At 46.8% G+C, this 20,213-nt stretch overlaps 1 protein-coding gene across 1 annotated transcript in view; it reads right to left on the bottom strand.

Annotated features, from left to right (window-relative positions):
- Nucleotides 1-16,830, bottom strand: part of kcnb2b (potassium voltage-gated channel subfamily B member 2b) — a 35,324-nt gene extending 18,494 nt beyond the window's left edge. The window contains exons 1-2 of the mRNA XM_088282508.1: nt 16,470-16,830; nt 14,772-15,458 (exon numbers count right to left, since the gene is read on the bottom strand). Of these exons, the coding sequence (XP_088138634.1) occupies nt 14,772-15,356 (585 nt within the window). The 5' untranslated portion in view covers nt 15,357-15,458; nt 16,470-16,830. The remainder of the gene's footprint in view (nt 1-14,771; nt 15,459-16,469) is intronic.
- Between the last annotated feature and the right edge of the window lie 3,383 nt (nt 16,831-20,213).

Raw genomic sequence — 20,213 nt, 5'->3', positions numbered from 1 at the left:
ATCAAAAAAAAAAAAAAACAAGTCTGTGCCAACTCATGATGTAGACGCCTGCGCGGTGCTTACAGAATATTTACAAAGGCTCCTTTCGGGCCAATCAATACATATTTAGGAAATGATGTATGGATGATGCGTGGCGGAGAGCGCCCATCAAATCTCTGCGCTCCGATAAAGTGGCGCCGTGGATCATTTGGTGGCGTCAAAACGCCGCGCATAAATCACAATCGGGCCCGTGCCCAGTCACGATCCAGCGGAGCGGATCAGTAAATTGCGGCAGAGATGGAGAATGGCGCCGCGTTATGATGATGACTTGATTCCGGAACTCTCCACAAATGGCTCCCGTCGTGGTGGCTCTGTCTCACTTAGCTCAGACGCTGTCACACCTGGACCGACGCCGCACCTCGTACGTCACGGCGGGAAAATGCGACCTGGCGGTTAGCGCAAGAAGCTAACGTAGCAGTCGACATCACAATTAAGTGCTCCTTCTTTTCTAGACAATTTAAATTTTCTGCTACGTCCTCCTTTCTTCTCTTTTGACTTGTCATTGCTGTCCCTATCACGTGGGTGTGTCCAACCTAAGGGGTGGGGGCTGATCTATAGTCGTAAACACTAAACTTGAGACTCCGTACTGTTTGCTCCATGACGCCTCCTCATCCGTTTTGGTTATTAGTTACGGAGGACAAGCGGAGGGAAGTCGTAGCGGAAAGCGTGAAAGCAATCCCGCGCCATCGTTTCACACTTGCCCAAGCGGCTGCCGTGATTCATTTGAGGTGCGCGGGACAGCCCCCGTGATGAATCTTTACCTTGTCGTCCTTGCTGTCTCCCACATGCCGGGCCTACTCCCTTTTTTTTTTTTTTTTTTTCCCTCCCCCGGCAGAAACACCGAAGCATTTGGTGAATGATGTGTTCTTCCCTCCCTCCCCGTCTTTTTTAAGAATCGGACAGTCGGATAAAAATCAGGAGTGGGCGTGAACAGACGGCCCGCATGCATCGACACGACACGAGGGAGCGCATGCAACACGAGCAGGAGGTTGATCTGCATTGCGTCATACGTAACAATGCTGATTTGAAAAGTAAGATCAAATATCTTCTCGGTGAGGAAAAAGGAGGTGCCTTTTTTGGCCAACGAAGCGGATCGCGACATTACGGGGTTTATTCGATTCCGGACACGTAAGTCCCTTCAACATCCGTGCGGACCTCGCAACTGCACAAATGCGCACAAAATTATTTATGGGTTGCTTTTAACATGCCCATAAGGCGAAACCTTTGCTTTAGCGGCATTTCCAAACCACCCGCTTTCCATTTTTCTTTTCAGTTTCTATGACCACACGCTCATATATGCACAAAAGTTGAATTCAATTTTTTAAAAATCGGTTTTAATTTGTCAGTTTATTGATTGAAATAAGTCGAACTGAACTAACAACCTAAAAAAAAAAACCTTTGACAAAATCGGTTTCGGTGGGCCCCTGGTCTTTAACATCGCAAGGGAGGTGAGATTTCACCCTCTATCTCAGGTGTGGGCAAACTGCGGCCCGGGGGCCACATGCGGCCAATCAAAAAGTTTGCCCAACGATTTGCATTCTGTAATTTTCACATGATATTTATATGCTCTCCGGAAATACATGGTGAAGGCTCGCAAGGAGCTTGTGAAGCGAGCGTTCTTGAGATTCTTCTTGGCGGTGTGGGCGTACGGCAGTGCCAACCTTTGTGTGTTTGTGTGTGTGCGGCCCAGCGCAGGACAGGACATTTAATATGGTGTTATTGTTCAGGGGAAGTAAATAAATACAAGGAAAAAAAAATAGCCCAAGAGGGGCTGCGCTAAAAGCCGATTAATGCTCGCTGTCAAACGCATTGTTCCTTTTTCGGAACCTCTGTTATTTGGACTGGGATTGCTTGCCAGAAAGGACGATATCGCGCACAAAGCAAACAATGGGCCTAAATGACGGCGTCAACGTCGACTGCGCGAATCCATTGGCTTGACTCGGCGCAGTCATTCAGCTTTTTTTGCACATGGCGGCGTGGAGCAGCTTGCCGCGCATGAATAACAACGTTCGACAGCAGCCAAGTGACTCAGCTGTCTCCATTGTACCATCGCCGCTTTTTGTCAACAGTTTGGAATCTTCGGCGACGGCTGCGCTGCATTTGAGGGCATCTGTTGCCGCTGTATGACATGAATTAGCACGCCGACAACGGGCTTTGGATTTTTTTCTACCTTCACGCTAACTCTAAATGATTTCAAGCGGCCTTCATTCACCGAGAGATGGCGCAGAATGAGGAGGGGTTCAAGATTTGGAGTCTTGCTCAAGCTACTAGTTAGCACTTGATGGTCCTGTCCTTTCCGCTCTCAGGCGCCGTTTGTTGGCTTTATTTTTTTTCCTTTAGGACCGTGTCGACTGGGAATGTTCCCGAGACAGGTACAGCACCGAAAAGTCAGTCCGGTTAATCAGGACGGGAAAATAAAGTGAGGGACAAGCGCTCCCACGGGGACGGTCCACCTTGTCCGTTGCCACCTTCGAATATGTTTGACCGCTAGTAGTTATTTTTAGAAACATGCTGTTTTTCTTTGTTTTTGTTTTTTTTCCCGTCAAATCAAGTAAGAGGCGGCGCATCGGTTTATGGATCGCACAGAACTGGGGAGTCACCCAGTATCCAAAACAAAATGCTTGCCTATATTTAGAAAGATAAAGTGTCCACCCATCAAATCCAAAGCCCGGATCAAGCTCCATCTCATATGAGGCGGGACGTATTCGATTACAGCGCAGATAAACGTGCTATTTTAATGAACAAGTCTGTCAATGATTGCTATTTTTCCATCAAGCCGCATTGATTTCCTGCTTCGCTTTGACAACGTCAAAGGATAATGGCCAACGAGCATGAATCTCAATGAATGACGCGATTCATATCTTGATACACGATTGCGGCACGCGAGCTCCAATCAGATCGAGTACGACATGATTCACACGGTGACCATGAAATACAATTTGACGCAATTCACTCCAGTTATGACGCATGGCGGTTCACGGCCATGATAATATTTTGTAACGTGATAAAAATACAATGTGATTCAATTTTGATATGATCTGATTCGCTCAAAGAACGAAACAAATGACTGCAAGTCAATGTAGGTTAAAAATGACCCCCCACAACTCGAAACGCGTCAAACGATCATAAATTGCACACAAAGACAAAAAAATCAATAAAACATCCAATTTGCTTCGGTAAATTAATTGGTAGAAGGTCAGTTGTGCTGTCAAGGAATCACGGGGTACCTTTCGGAGAAAAGGGGAGAACCAAGAATTCACCTGACTCAGCCACTTTTGAAAGCTCCGTTTCAATCCTCATTCTTTCCCCTAATGCGAGAAACTTCTCGGCTTGCATAAACGCAAGGACGGACAGTCCCGCAACTCTTTTGATGTCGATTCCTCCCCCTACTGTGAGCCTCCGTCTTTCATTTCACCTCCTCCGGCGAAGGGAGGACCTTGCGACCCGAGCCATAAAAGCCTTAATTGTGGTGATGGAGCATTGCCCTGTGATGACAGCATGAGAGAGGTGGGGGGGGACGCCAATTGCTCTTGCGACAGGGTCACAATGGTATATTAGCGAATTAGGAGGTATCAGGCAGCAGCCATGACGATGCAGGTGCGGTTAAACGGCAACAGAAGGATGATAACGAGCCCGAAAGAACACGGTGGGGGCTAATCGGGCTAATCACATTTAGTCTGTGTGTTCCCTGAAAAAAAAAATCGGAATCTTCAATAAGTAACCTAGCAAGGGATGGCCCAATTAACTCATTCACTGCCATTGACGGATATAGACGCCAAAAAGTACAGAGGGGCCAGACCAGGAGTGTTTTGGTAACCTCACCTCATCGGAGGAAAAAAAATTACATTTCATTTGAACGTGAACAAAAGCATTACAACATGTCTTTGATATACTGTACAGTAATTTACAATTAAAGGCCGCCTCAAATGGAGCTCGACCATGCAGTCATCAAAAAAGATTTAGAGTTGAGACATCAACAAGGAGAGGATGTCCCGTCTTTGTCTTCCACACGTGGAAATCACAGCCCAGTGTGAACAGACAGCAGGTGTCCGGGCTTCCTGGAAATAAACGCGCTGAAAGCAAGAACCGGGCCGGCGTCCAGACAGGAGGCAGCTGCTTCCCACCAAGTTGACCTGCGGTCACTGCGCAATCGGGTCCTGCTCGACAGGTACACAATGTGCACTATTTCGCACTCGCACGTGGTGAGTCGCATATTGGGCTAGCGATTAGCTCAACATGCTAGTAATTTAAATGCTAATCAAATGCTAATTTCAACTTGAGTTTTTCTTTCCACATTCAGAAAACGTGCATGTTAGAATACAGAAATACAAGTATGGATCCGAAACACTCGACAAACACCAAACGGCAGGTGCCGTATGACATTATCACCATGATCTCCCCCTCCCCGTTGTTGGCCTTTTCGAGTAAAGGCAAAGACGGAGGCAAATCACTCAAATACTGTAACTCGACAGTCACCCCCCTCGATCTTTGCGCCGGCTTCCTTTTAATTAACTCGTCCAACGCAGCTGCTTAATTACTCCTCTAACCTCCCTAATCAGTCGCTGGCTGGTGCGTGTCGTACTGCTATGCCCTTCATTATCGCGTGGCTACCACAGTCGCATGATAAAGGCGGAAAAATACAGTTTATTTTTTTTTTTTGTTGAGTGCAGAGAAGCTTGACGTTTAAAAAAAAAAAAAAAAAAATCTACGTTATTATCGGAACAATCTGTTTCTCCGTTCTCGCTCTATAATCAGGCAGCTGTGTCAAACACTGACAGGAAGAGACGTAATTACATGCTTTTTCCGAGTGTGAAAGTATCCCCCCGCTGTTGTCTAGGTTACGTCTCGTCTTCTTGTCGGCCGCTATAAATAACGTAGGAGAAGAAGTGAACTTCGGAGGGAGACCCCCGATACTATGAGTCAACAGTTGGAATTCACTCTGGCATGGAGAATTCAAAACTGGGGGTGGTTTGAGGTGGGAACGTAATGAGGCTGAGTTTATTAGCATCGCTCTTGTTTACAACGGAGCGCCCCGTAATTCCCTGACCTTCTCCGAAGCAATCCGACACGGGTATGGATTGCAGTGCGGGCATGGTCGTTCCGGTCGGATTTGCTGCGGAAATGTATACACCTGTTCTGGGTGCACGGTGGGAGCTATTACGGGACTAAATTGTTCCCACAAAAAAAAAAAAAGAAAGACAGGCACATTTGTAGGAGGTATGTTGATTAAATGAGTTTGCTTCTTTTTGATGAGCTGATGAACAGAAGCGACAAATTCATCCCTTTCTATTTGCAGCAGAGATGAAGATGAAGCCATCAGGATGATAAAGTGACATCCCGTGCACCTCTGCAGCCGCTAAATTTGACACGGGACTTTAAATAGCCGCCGCCGCGCGTGCCGGATTAGCAGCTAAAAGAAATTGTTTTAGCGTCAGGTAGTAAGGTGGCGTATTAAGGATTTCAAGTGGGCGGCTGATGATATACACACGCAGACACATGCGTACACAAATACACGCGCAAGGGTCAAACTGAGGACAAAAGTAAACTCCAGCAAAGTATATGACGATTCAGCGTCCTTCATAGGGACGCTTATCTTTCAGGCAAGTTTGAAGGGTCACACAAGCGCAAGAGGTATAAACCGTGACTTTGGGGTGTGTTGCAGTAGACAATGCTATGATACATCGTATTCAAGCGGCAATAAAAGAAATCCAATCAAAAACAAAAAAAATGTATGTGGAAAAAGTATTGCAAAGTTCTGATTTATTGTCTATAAAAGTAGTAAAAAAACAAATAAATGAATTGGAAGTTTCCTTTAAAATACAACATAAGCGAGCTGCGTGCTGATATGTACTGTGGAAGTTTTAAGGTAGTCTCTTGTTGTGCTGGAGTTTAATACTGCAGCAATGCTGAACAAACACGCTCATTAAACATTTAGCGCCATCTGACAGAAGGGACAAGGTGTGTGTGCGTGCGGCTTTGCGCTAGCGTACAGGAGCCAAACACAACCTTGACATGAACGTGGAACACGGCAAAATGATGGATGGAGGCGAAACTTGTGACGTGTCAACAAAGTGTTGATTCTGATCACGTGTCAATTTCTACTTCTTGCTTGACTTTGCGGCTTGACAGCCCAAACTCTGTGCGTCTCTGACAGCTCCTTGCTTTAAATCAATATTTTTTTTTTTTACAGCTACAGTGGTTCCTAGACATAACCCACTCGAAGTGGCCCTAGATTAATTTGGTCAAATAACGTGGCGCATTAGTTTTATGATGTAATAACAGTGTTCGCCATTAGATGGCACATCACTCAAGAGCACCCCCAACACAAAGACAAATACTTGAGCAGAGACGAGGGAGCAGGCGCCGGCTGGCAACCGAGGCCAAGTTACGTCAACAAAATGTTGTCTTTCAAGCTATGGAAAACATGATGGCTGAATTTAAACACAAACCTTTTTGCCAAGTTTGGCTAAAGTCGCTATCGCTCAATTTAAGCTGCCACTACAACAACGATCTCCAAAACACACAAACGAGAACCGTTGACAGTTCGTTTGAAGTGCATGAGGAGGTGTCCTCCAAGACCATGAATAAATTCCACACTTACAAGCGTGCATGGCGGCTTAATTGTTCGTTGCGTTCGCCTCCAGGGCTTAAGTTGGCCATCCCTGATCTCGAGCAGATTCCGAGCTTGTATTTTATGTCGGCCGCAGCGTTCTACATGGCCGGCCACAATGTGCTGCATTGGCACTCCTGCACGCTCATGCTCACATGCGCTAATGTCATGTGCAGCAGGCTGAAGTGTGTGCCGCGAGACGGCCGCCGCAATGAATGTTGACGTGTGTGTTGGCAAATTAGCGCCGCGTCCTGAGAGGTGTGGGCCGCCGTGACATGATGAGGTGGAAGAAGTCCGTATTGGGGTACGGGGATCAAATTTGGTTTCGCTGTGATGTGCGGTGTGTTAAGAGTGATTTTCTGATTTAATGATCCTCAAGTATTAGCCTAGCACTTGTCAAATTAAAACAAAAAGTTTTGAGGAACTTCAATAATGTATTTCATGCTTCACCGAATTCCTCTGCGCATCTCATATGAGGATTAAGAGGTGAAACCGCGCAAATAGGCGTTTACTCCACCCCCACTACGACCACCTCATCCAGCCTTCAATTCCCGCTAATAGTTTTAACGCCTTTCACCCAGTTTGCGCATCCGACGCCGCTAATTGATTTGTCAAGAGTGGAACGAGACATTTCATTTCCGTCTGGAGAGTGCCGCTGATGTCGTGGATGGGGAGGATTAAGGCGAGCGGAAGTGGCGGCACATCGGTTTGGGGGTGCGCGGCAGAGAGGCAGACTGACAGGAGGCTGGCAGGGATTTACACGGTCGCATTTAATCCACGGCGAGAAGGACAGGGGACTTGCCAGACATCTTAACGGTAAACATTGAAATGAATATTTATGACATCGTTTAACTGACCTTTCCGAGACTTTTAAAGCACCCATTTCGAGAACGCAAAAAGTCAATTCATATCCAATGACTAAGACCCGTTATTTCACTTAACTCTTTTTCTGCCCTTGTTGGCTGAAGACGTGAGTTAATCAGGCTCAAGACCAGTTTGGTAAAACCTGCTCTCAACTGTTGAAATAAATAATGAAAAGAAAAGCAAATAGTTAACTCTCAGACTCCAGACACATTCCAAATTCTCATAAACCCTTCTTAACAGAATCCTGCGATTTTTCCTTTTTTTTTTTTTTTGTTTAAATGGGACAAAAGATTACACACTAGGGTTTCTGAATAAATGTGACTAGCGCTAAAAAAAAAAAAAAAAAAAAATGCATAATGAAGCCCTAACAGACGGGATGAACTTTGTATCCGAGGCCGGATAAATTACTGCCTCAACAACTGATTTAATACTTGACACGCTAATCCGCATTAGCCTTTGGCCATTCACAATGCGGCAGAACATTTAAATAAAACATCCTAATCTCTTGTCGGTATTCCCAGAAAGAAAGGGGGGGAGACAATCCATATTTCCTGGGCTTTATTAGTCTGGATAATTGTGCGTCGTTGCTCGGTGTTGTTAACGTGCCAATGCGTTATTAAGAGGCGCGTTTTATATCTGCAGCGAAGTCCAGCTTTATGGTGTCGATCTGTGACTTACATCGCAACATAAATTGAGTTCCAAAGTGGATTATCCAATGTAGGAATAGAGGGGCTCTATCTTGTCAAGGGCCACTTAAGTCTTAAGGAAGTCCTCCTTGCAACGATCGTGATTTCAAAATGACAAAACAAAAACGGCGCCATAGCTGGTTTCACATGGCAACGCGAAATTTAGTCCGTCTTTTATCGCAAGAATTTATGCTTGAAAGGAAACAGGAAGTCTGCCATAATGAAATGAATTTTGGTCGGCATGGTATAATCTCGAGAAAATATATTTATAAAGTACAGTTTAAAAAATATATATTTTTCGGGGGTCCTACAGGAAATTAAGGTCCTAGCACACTCATGCTAGGACGGATCAAGCACTTTCCTGGGCCATTTATGGCCCACGGGCCGTATATTGCTGAACCTTGCTCAAGTGTTTCTTTCATAATGGCGTGCCATCGCTCCAAAAAAAAAAAAAATCAGACAACAACGTTGCAAATGGGACAACATGGGTGCAACTTTTCTGAGCGTCAACAATCATCCATCAGCATTAGCGTCGTTATTTGCTCTCCGACACCTCCGTCATTACTTTGGAACAGAAAAACTGCGAGTACGTAAGACGACAGTGTGGCCTTTAGATACCGTCACACTCTTTTAAGAGGAATTTATTGCACAACAAGAATCCTTCGGGGGGGGGGGTCGTTGTTGGGGTGCTGCCAGAAGTGGCGGCCAAGTGCCGTTCAGCCCAAACCCGTCGGGGGGGAGCCGCTGCGTGAAAAGAGTCAAGGCGGCGAGTGATTTGGGTGCAAAGGTGAACGGGATGAAGGACACTTAAGCGGCCTGGCCGAGTGAGACCAGCGGATTTCACGCGAGACGAGGCTTGAAGGGTGGCGTCAAGTGCGCCTTGTTTGCGGCTCATCAGTTAAAAAAAAAAACATTTTGAATGCTGCATGGGAACAAAAGTAGCAGAATCGCGAACAAGTGGCTGCAACCCCGTTTAACCTCACTCATTTTCTTCATCGTGGGGGTTTTATTTTTAAGTCATGGTTTCCACGCAAGTCATTTAGCTGCTGATGTGCTGCGAAAACATCGGATCGGCATGCGAGAGACATTCTTCTAGCATGTAAACGCAAAAAAGCTGCTTCTCTTCAGAATATCTTCAACAGTGGAGGAAGGCGAGATTATTAAATCTTTCAATGGCATATCGTGGAGGTGCAGAAAATAAGACGAAGGTTAAAAATAAAAAAAAGTATAACGCGTGGAAATCAAAAGGAGGCATCGAAGCCGAGCGAAAACGCCTCCCTCGGATTATTTGCATGCGAGGTCGGTGGCGACGGACCAGCTGCTCTGCCTTCTCACGTAGCCCGGGCAGAGATGAAGCGCTCTCTCGGTGTCGATAAGTCATCGCCGTGCGGGTGGCGGTCGCCGTGGCAACGACGCAAACACAAATGAAGGCAAACGATGGGACACAAACGTGCCGCCGAGCGCGATTTGCATTTCATTCTTATCTCATTACATTTTTTTTTTTTGGGGTGTCAATGTGGTGGGAGGGAGAAATTAAATCTGATATTCTCAGATTGCTTCTGAATGTGGACAAAAATCCACTGATCTCAATATTTCCTAACGTGGCTGCAGCAAAAACATCCACGACAATCATCGAAATGTTAAATAAAAAGAACAAATCAATTCAGCAAGAAACACGACGTTGACAGAATCTGATTTCGAGGGCCACCAAAATTGCAGTAGTGGGCTCTGATGTGGCCCCGGGGCCTTGAGTTTGACACTGGTGGGTTCGTATTACAGAGTTGAGGTTTGATTTGTTTCACGTGGTCACGACGTTGAAAAGTTTCAGGCGAGGGTAGCATTTGGGTCAGTTTCAGGAAAAGTTGGAGCTGGGTTTGGTCACTCACTTTAAACAGTAAAATCACAAGGGAGTCTCTTGGAAAAATAAAAAAAAAATGGAGCCCGCCGTGTAAATCCAGAGCTAGCGAGTTCTGCTTCTGGACCTCAGCGGGGACCAAAGGTTTGTACATTTCACTGACAAACACAGGAAGCGGAGCCACCTGAGGCCGCACTTTGATGAATCCTGAAGGTGATCGATAGGGCGGCAAACGTAACGACACCGCTTTGAATTCCAATCAGCTGCGCGCCGAGGAAGGAAATCCAGCGTCCTCCCCTCGAGAGGGAAGAGGCGACGAGAGGAAGCGCGGGCAAGCCAAAGAGCTTTCAGAGGACGTGAAGGCTCGTTGGCGATGTTGCTGAAAAGCTTTTCAAGTAGAGGCCGTGAGAGCAGCTGCCCTGGCGGACAGCGCGAGAGCCAAAGCGGAAGGGAGGGCGAAGACTTCTCAAAGTGGTGTCGAGCGAGCGAGGGAGGGAGATGTCAGGGTGGCAATAACTTCCCGCACTGGAAGGGGAATAAAGCTGAGCTCAGCTTTTTCATTTTCAAATAAAAAGCTGAGCGTGTCTGCACGAGGGCGTCCACGAGCTCGCGTGTGTGTGGCGTTCACGCGAATGATCACTTTCCCCGCAATTTGCGCCGCCCGCCGGGGACGAGGGCGACGCTAAACGAGGAACGGGAAGACGGCGAGGCAACGCATTAGCCTTTCACCTCGTTTGTCACTCGGGCAGAGCCAGCCGACCTCCGCTATTTATTATTTTTTTTCTCTTTCCACTTTTGCACATCTTTTGATGTGCAGGCTTCATCAGTTTCGGTTGCAACAGGCTGAGTTGCACGTCGGTGCAGTCCGAACTTAGTCTTGTTGCTCGAGCTGATGAATGACGTCAGGACAAGAATGCAAAATGGTGCAAAATCCCTCCCTTTTTTTACAAAAGTGACTTGTTCCGCAACTCCAGCAGTTAGATCTCGAGAGAGCGACGCTTAATTACAAAAACGGCGTCTAATGCAGGACAATTTAGTCCCGATCCGAATGCGTACTCTCAAACCTCTTGAACAGACTCGGATTTTATGCATCATTCGCCACCAGATTAAATTGAAATTGTTTTGCAGACGCCAACTTAGCGACGCCTTTTCCTCAAGCGCCGTTTCCCACTCGTCCTAATTGATAAATCACGGCGCACGTGCGAGGCAACGCCACCGGCGGGGGCTGTAATTCTTCCGCATGTGAGCCCTCCGCGGTAATCAAGCAAATGAAAGCAAGCGAGGTGGAGGCTTCGTTTTAGCAAAGCCAAGCAAAAAAAAAAAAAAAAAAAAAACACACGCTGAGTTTTTATGGCGAAGTCGAGGCGGCTTTCGTTTTGCTCCATCTCCATTCCGACTGTATTTGCGATTTGAACTCCTTCTCGGGGAGTGGGCGATTGCGTTTTCATTGCAGCCCGGCTAATTGACATCGACAAACGGCGCTCGCTGCATCGGTGGCTGTCTCTGAAGAACCTCCCGTGCACTCTGGCAAGTTCCCTTTCAACTCCGGCTGAGGAAGACGCTCCTTTATTTACTCGAAACGCGGCTTTAGCGCAATCAATAACGGGCCCTCTTTGCTTTGAATACGACCTTGGGACGCGCACAAGTGTTACATTATCAGCAAAAACTATTTCAAGTGACGCATTTGAAGTACCTTTTTTTTTTTTATTTTGAACATTTTGGAAAAGTTGTCGTGTGAAACGCATCTCCACATAATGGTTGGCTCAACCTCAGTGAGGAGATGACGTTTGCAAGGATTTACTCCAGATGGTGGCGCTTCTTTGACGTGCCGTGTGAGGTCATGTGTCACAAATGCGTGTCAAACGGAGGCGTTGCATCGCAGACGATTCCGATGACACGTGGATGTGCATCCCTCACACACAGCCGCTCGGAGATGCTAATCGTCGCTACCTCTTGCAAACCCACGCCACCGTCAATCTAGGAGGTTCCGTCTGATCTGATTATGATTGCGGGATAAGCGGATTGAGGTGGCGGTGCCGAAATGCAAGGCTGATTAGAGAGGCCTGCTGGAGGGAGGCGGGACGATGGAGGTGAAGGTGTATCGCTTGCGTGTTGAAGGCCAAGCAGGGATGCGCGATGCGACGATAACGCTTACAAGGAGACGGCAACTTATCTCGCAAGGGAGCTGCAAGGCTGCGATGACGAAAATGACTTTTCAGCGACCCGTGGGCAGGCTTATCGCCGCATCAAGTCAATTGCACGTGGCCAACAAACAATCCAGAATTTCCTGCCTTAAAATGTCAGCACCTATTGATTTCACCTTCCGTAGGCCGACCACAATTTCAGCAAGAGTGCGAAAGGTTGCGAACACGGCAGGTAGAGCCGCGTAAGAACGGCACTCATATCCATCTTTCATATTTGAATGGGAACACGACATTGAATGAGGCCGAACGCTCCGTGCGCTGGCGTGAAAAGCCTGGGGGAGCACGTGAGAGGCAACGAGCAGCTCCGAGAGCCACTGAATTCAATTTCTGTCGGCATTTCGACGCATCGCGTGAACGGAATGATTAAAAACAACTGGCAGACATGTCAAGAAGAAACAATCATCTCTGTAAAATGCTCCTGGATATTGATTGGGAAAGCAATTCCTGGCTGGTGAATGCAATCCAAAAGACTTCTACAGACATCCTTGATTGCATTACGAGACTCAGCTGCAACCTTTGTATTCAATATCCACGCATGCTAATCTCAACGTATACATTTAGACTCGCTAATCACAAATGCCACCGAGGAGACGCAATGCGGGTGTGAAGTAACTAATACAGACCATCCTGATCTGAAACTTACACAAACATCAACTCCAAAAAAAAAAAAAAAAAAAAAATATGACATCTGAACTTTGACCCCCCCCCCAACCCCCTCTGGGTCTGCATCTTTGTCCTGATCCGGTCACCCTGAGCCAAAGTCACCAAGTTTTGTGCACACAAAAGCTGCTGCATTCGAACATTTCTCACCCCGCGACCGTTTCATTCATTATTCATGCAAAATGATTTGCAAAGATCCAGCTCAGCATCCTGGGGCGCAACTCCCGCGAATGCATCTCTGACATCGCTCGCCGCTTTTTATTTTTCCTCAACTATTACATTTTTTTTTTTTTTTTGTGATGCTTGAGCGGACGACCACAGTGGAGTCGGTCCAACTTCCCAGTTCCTCCTCAAACATGTTGATAAATCTTTGAGGAAGAAACGCGCGGCACTTTCTTGTTGACGTACAAAATTTCCCACAGTGGGACTGGAAGAGATTATCCTCTCACTGTATCAATTTGATGGCTTCGGCTGAACGTAACCCGAGCTCGTCTGACCCCGCTGAAAAAGCTCGATTGACCTTTACGAGTGCGGTGCGGTGTGTACGACCTTTGCACCGGGGAAGAGCGCGCTTACATCACAAACATTACTCAAGTGTCTCTGCATGTTGCAAGCTGAGCACCGGCATGTTTTCATGGACGCCTTTCAAAGGTTCAGCCCTTGGCCTCTAAAAGGCTTCCCTGACCTCACGGCGCAGTCATCCAAAGTCTATTTTCAAAACGGCGCGATCACACGACCGAGCCATTTAAGTCACGTTCCAGCTCTCCGCCCCCCACAAAAAAATGCAATGAGAATGAAGGCGGGATTTCCCTCGAAAAGGCTTCCCCCCCGCGCCATGCGCACACATGTCTGGAAAAAGACGGACCGCTCTATCGAAATATCGCCTTCCGTTTTGAATCAGAGGGACTTGGCTTTCGAGGAGATATCGGCTTCCGTCCCACCGTTCAAGCGCCGTTTGTCTCAATGCAATTATGAAACTCCGAGAGCATCCTTGGCAATCACAAATCACTTAAGAGCTTTTTGCACGAATAATACATGAAAGACGAGTGAACGGAAAGGAAAGCAGTAAATATCACCCGCCTGCGACTGTCAAAACTGATTACACTGGTACTATGAAGTTCAAACTAAACCAAAAATTCCTCGGATCAAAAATCGCATATTCAAAAGGTCAATGACAGATGACATTTTTCACAGGTGTGAACATGAGTGTAAATGTTTGTATACATGTGCCCAGCAATTGGTTGTCCAACCAGTGCATGGTGCGTTCCAAATTTAGCCTCCAGCTCATCCGCAACCTGAATGAAGTAATCTAGAAAATGGATGTTGCGACGGTCCTGAATATGGTTTATGCCAGATAAACACAAAGACCTCAAAACTTGCGTGAAAAAGTCAGATCATTCCAAACCCACCCAAAAAAGTTGAATCTGCATCAATCGCATAAAACCACACGCTTCATTCACCCGCGTCTTTTATGATCCACTTGACATGGAATATAATCCCAGAACGCCAGTGCCCTGCCCTGATGAGATCAGGACACTTGAGACCTGACGTCTACAACCAGTGATTGGATTTCATCAAGTCTGGCTGACCTAATTGAGAAGGGACGAGTCCGAAAACGGCTGGAATGAGGGCAGCCGAGGCTGAGGAGGAGTTGAAGGAGATGTCACCGTTTTTTATGATCGGAGTTATGGCCGTGACATCGCACAGCGCCTAGTAAACTTGGGGAGGGGGGGGGGGGGAGGTCTTACTTTAACACGGCTTTTATAATTCGATTATTACTGTTTCATGTGAAGAGGAAGCATGATACGGAGGGGTATTGTGAAACGATGGCACTTCGCCTTTCGATTCCCTACCTTGGCAGCGACAGACGAGCCGGGCTTCTCCAAGAGATCCCACAGCTTCTTCCTCTTCTCTGGGCAGCAGGTGTTGTCAAACTCGCCGTCGCCCTCACGTTCCCTCAGGGTCTCCGCCTCCCTGCGCAGCTCCTCGTTCATCTGCTCCTTCTTCTGGTGGTAGCGAGCCTGGCAGCAGGACTCCAGGTAGATCTCATCAATCCCCCAGAAGTCCAACTCCTGGCCGAAGGAAAGGGCGCACATCTCCTCCATCATGTGAAGCTTGCCCGTGCGGTAAAAATTCAGGATTGAGGTGAAAGCCCCGGGGTGGCGGTCGAAGAAGTACTCGTTCTCGTTCAGGCTGTAGTCGTCACACACCTCCATCAGGGACTCGTGCGTGTTGCAGTCCCGCAGTTTGCCAAGGCGGGTCCTCGGCAGCCGGTCCAGAGTCCGCCACAGGACTTCGTGGTTGAGGCCGCCGACGTTGAGGCGGACCCGGCGGGAGCGGGCTTTGGTGCGGATGATGTCGATGGGTTCCGGCGGCACCGAGGGAAGGGGTAGAACGTTGGCGGGCTTGAGCCCGACGGGTCCCAGCTTCTCGGCCATGGCGACGGAGAAGACCCAAAAGACTTGTGACGGTTTCAAAAAGTCCACCAAAGAGAGCCTAAAAATGGGCGCTGGGTCTTTTGAAGGCAAGTCGCTCCATGGCTGAGGAAATAGAGCAAAGCGTTTGAATGATGAAACGTCCGGCAGTATTACAAATTCTCTCGGCAACACCGGTAATGACCCCGCTTCATCACGTCTCCGGGAACGTGGTGGCCGGATCAATCACTTTGCTTTAAAAGTCGATATTTCTCGCGGAGAGTAAGATGAAAGCTACATTGGAGAGGACGAATCATCATCCGTGTCGTCATTCACGTTACGCTTCGCACACGGTTGACAAAATGTCTCGTCTGCATTTAAAGCACACGAACAGCAATGCTCTTTCGAAGTAAATTTGAAATGAACGTCTTTAATGTTTTAGTTCAAAGTAACGGGATGCGTCAAATGGATCAGTCGCATCCGGAGCATAACGGCAAGATTATCCGATTAAAATAGTGAAGCGACATTCTGTCTAAAAGAATTTTGCACTTAGTTGCACAAATTTCTCCTTTGCATTTGTTCATTTGACACAAACAGCAATGCTGTTCTCGGGTCAAGTTGACTCGGTGCTTGTACAAGTTATCCCAAAATTTCGCAATAAAGATTGTTCATAAGTCATTATTAATTTAACGACATCATTTTAGCAATAACTTTAAAGTGTGTCAACATAACAGTGAATTTTACACTTTGTGTTTATTCTCAAAAGTCGACATTGTTGCCTCTGGAGAACCTCCGCGTGAGCCAAAAGCAGTTTTTTTCGGGGGATTCTGTGCCTTGCTCAAGGGCACACCAGTCATGTGTGTGAACCGGCACCCCTTTCCAGGGTTCCTTCATCACTCGACCATAATCTGACTATGATCAAGTCAATGCGAGACAAGTGACGCGAAGAGGGAATTCAATAACATCACAACATCGTATGAATATGAAATAATGCAACAGTTTCTCGAAAATTCGTGAGTTTTATGACATTGTTTCCCCTCCACAACACAAAAATTACGACTATTTTTTTGCATAACATTCCACCACATGCACGCCAAACGTTTTAGCTGTTGTCACAGAAAGTACGAAGGGTCTTACCTTGCCAAGATAATTCACATTTGTCCATGCAAAGTCCGTCCATCGAAGCGGGATCTCCCCCCTCGTCCGACTCCAGTCCTCCTCCGACGTGTAACAGTCAAGCTTCCGCGGCCGAGAGCGATCCACAGGCACCGCGCAGAGACCGCCGCGCGTCCCGCATGCTGTCGACTTGAGTGTGCTGGTGTGTGTGCATTAAAAACGTCTTCCTCTTAACGCTCCATCATTGCCGAGAGAGAGAAAAATAAGAGTCCCGCCTCCATCCGTGCGCACTCGCTTGTTGCAAGCACTTGCGTGAAAAGGCAGGGAGGGGAGTTTCGGGAGGAGAGTGCGCCGAACGAAGTGTCCAGATGTAGCGGAGTGTGCGCACGCACACACGCCAGGGAGCCGAGAGGGGCTGCAGCACCTCCCCGGCGAGGGGTGAACTGACTGGCCACCACCATGCAGATCGCGCTTGCAGGAAGGGTGGGGGGCTGAGGGCCTGATGCACGCGGTTGCGTAAACGCTGATTTGTGTGGGAAGTGAGCGACGCACAAGCTGTTGATGCTGTACGGCTGAGTTTTAACGTGACAAACTTGATGAATCAGCAGCAGTTAGGAGTTTAGGAAAAGGACATTTGGTCAGAGAAAGAACCACAGTGTTTACACCAGGCAGTGTGCACATATATATATATATATATATATATATATATATATATATATATATATATATATATTTATATATATAATTTTTTAATTAATTAAGTAATTTTTTTATTATTATTTATTTAAAATATCTATGCACTTTTATTGTTGTTTTTTGTTTCTTTTTAAAATGAAGATGATTACCACCTTCTTTTAGTAAAAAAAAAAAAAAAAAGAATTAATTTAAAAAAAAAAAAAAAAAAAAATGGAATTTTTCACCCTATGAAAAGACAACCAAAGCACCAATATATGTATTGTGACACCAGGGAGCACATTTCGTTATCAGATCACGTTGAAGATTGGATTTAGGTGGGCTGACCACTTGTTGAACCCAAATTTTGACCCATCGTGCTGAGTCAAATCCTCAACCCAAAGCACTGGAATAATAAATAACCCAACATTGCCTCAGCACTGGGTTAGCTACGTCACGCAATTTTAACCCAGCACTTCGAACAGGCAAAAACAACGCGTGACAAGGTGTCAAGCACTTGAGACGTGTAAACTGATCCCGAGCAGAAAAGAAGACGCCGGCCTGACCCTAATTCTTGAACAAGAGAACAAGTGGGCTAAACCAGACACACCTGCACGCCTCCGCCACGTAATCAAAAGCCACCTTATCCTCTGCTTATGAACACGTAATGATCTGCCCCACTCGCCTCTCTTAAATGAATAAATAGAGACATTAAATTATGCATCCCTTATTATCTCCCGGATCATTAGCTACACTGACGTATCGGACTCGCTCACTCTCACTCGTGAATATTGTTCAATAGAGCCGTGATATTTCCCCGTCGAGCTCCCGTGTGTGTGTGAGGTGGGATTGAATATTCCCCCTTAGCCAAGCGCTTTTCAGAAATTTGATTATGCACTGCATACGTGTAATTGATTTCCCCGCCATGTCCCTTCCTCCTCGGGAAGAGTGATCAATAGGGCCGCATTGATTAAAGGAAGGCTTTGCCGCACAAATAGCGAGCCTTAACTGCATGTGTGCGCTTGAAGGTTAAAGGCGCACTGCGGGTGTCACGCGTGGTCTCGTCGTAATGGCAAATCACATATGGGCCCGATGAATTATTTCTACAGTACGGGGGCTTTGCCTTCATCACTTGGCCAGGCACATGCGATATGAATGTCAACACGCGCTTCTGGAAGGTTCCCGAGTTCAGTCGATGACTTACGGTACGTGGAAGAGATTTGGGCAGGGCACGTCGCGTCGGGTTAGCGTTGGCCTCGCAGGAAGTGGTCAAGCCTGCAAGAAGATTGGGGAAAAAAAAGTTTGGCGGCCATGTTGTGTGAAGTCATGCAAAACACTAGAGATGCAGAACGAAACACATTTTTAAAAATCGCCGTCAAACTGGCCACTTCAAACCAAAATGGCCGACCTCTTTTTAAATTTCATGAACTGCTCCTTGAAAGTTTTTTTTTTAATGCATGTTAGCCTGCGAGCTAGCTGGTGGTTCGCTTCCCCTCGTGGCGGTGTGGAAAAGCCTTGCAGTGACACATTTTTGCCACCAGAGGCTTCAAGTGGAAGTCCTGACACGTCAACCGTGGTTGTCTCGATTTTCACGCCTTTTATATACTTGGTGATTGACCGGGTTGTTAAAAATACTCTTCTTTATGTTGAGTCCAATTTACAAGACATTTTTATTTCCACTTTACAGGGACTTGAAATCAAGTACTATTCGGTGGACAATCAAAGTCGAATGCCTCAAGCCTCGCAAGGGATGAACCAATTCCGTGTTGGTGCAACTGGTTTCACTCATCTGTGGAGGATTCACCGTTGCGCTGGTGTAGATGTTGATAATCCAACCACGCGCGTAAGGGCCACGGTGACGGACCCTCTCAAAGGTGGCGTGTTCTGAGGCGATAATGATGCGTCTTTGAGATGTGCTGACGGTGTCAGAAGCGACAAGGAGGGATGGAGGGGGACGGGTGGGAGGGGGACTTGCGCAAGTCCGACCGCGGCTGTTGTCGGCGTGAATGAGCGGATACTTTTTGTGACAAATTGGAAAGGGAAAATACAGCAATGCACGGACAGCTCAGGGATGAGGCAGCTGCTACAGTCAATCAGCTCGCTCCAGTTCGGGACTTGTGACAATGCCACGCCGCCACGCTGCTGTTTAGTCTCCGCGCTCGACACGTTAACACAACATAGCAGGGGGATGTTGACGTTTGTAAATAAATGCATGCTGTCATCGCTAGAAAACACAAGTTCCTATTTTTCATTTTTTGCATTAGTGGTACTTCTAAAAAAAAATCTAATTAAAATCAATTAAGCAATTCAATATATCCATTTAATAATGTATTTCATGATTTCTAATCATGTCTATTGCATGAAAAAGCAACAAGAACCTGTGCTTAAAATTGACCTGGAAGTCGGTTTCATAGTTTGACGCAGCCATTTTCGGGTACTCTGAAGTTTGAAAAATGAGCCCTGGACGCCATTTTCACCAAACGACGGCAAATTGGGGAGATGTGTCTATCACGGTTTTATGCCCGAAAAAAGACGGCCATTTTAGTTTCAGTAAAAACAAAATGTGGGCTGTCTCTTCATAAATAGAAAACTGCAACACAATCGCAAAAAAAAAAAGGTTCTTTTGTCTCCCCCTCTCCCGTCTGTTTCCCAGTGCCTCATCGTTATGAGAATCACGCACAAAAAAAAAAAAAGGTGTCATTTGTTATATTGAAATTTGGGGAAGGTCCAGTAATCCCTCAGAGCGAGACCACCAACTGTGAGCATAACGAGCATGCGCCAGTGCCTGTGTGTACGCTGCTCAGCAACACGGGAGGAAATACACGGATTGCACCAGCCCATTTCTTTTTCTCTCCCGTTCGTTCTTTCTTTCGTTCTTTCCTTCCCTCGTAGCTATTAATAGATGGCGGCCATGTCAAGGTCCACACAAAGCTCCCACCCGCCCACAGTGGGCAGCAGAGGCCTTCAGTTTAATGGCCCGCCATAACCCAAAGTCATAAATCGGCGTCACCTCTTCATTCATCCAACAACAAACACCTGTTCACCTCTGACACTTCCAGCAGCAACCCTACAAGTCAAAAATACACACAACAC

This window comes from Idiotropiscis lumnitzeri, chromosome 19 (genome assembly GCF_059441095.1).
Source record: "Idiotropiscis lumnitzeri isolate Australia: NSW breed Sydney's pygmy pipehorse chromosome 19, RoL_Ilum_1.0, whole genome shotgun sequence".
Taxonomy (NCBI): Eukaryota; Metazoa; Chordata; class Actinopteri; order Syngnathiformes; family Syngnathidae; genus Idiotropiscis; species Idiotropiscis lumnitzeri.
Note: the sequence above shows the minus strand (reverse complement) of the source record. Positions and strands in the feature narration are given on the sequence as shown.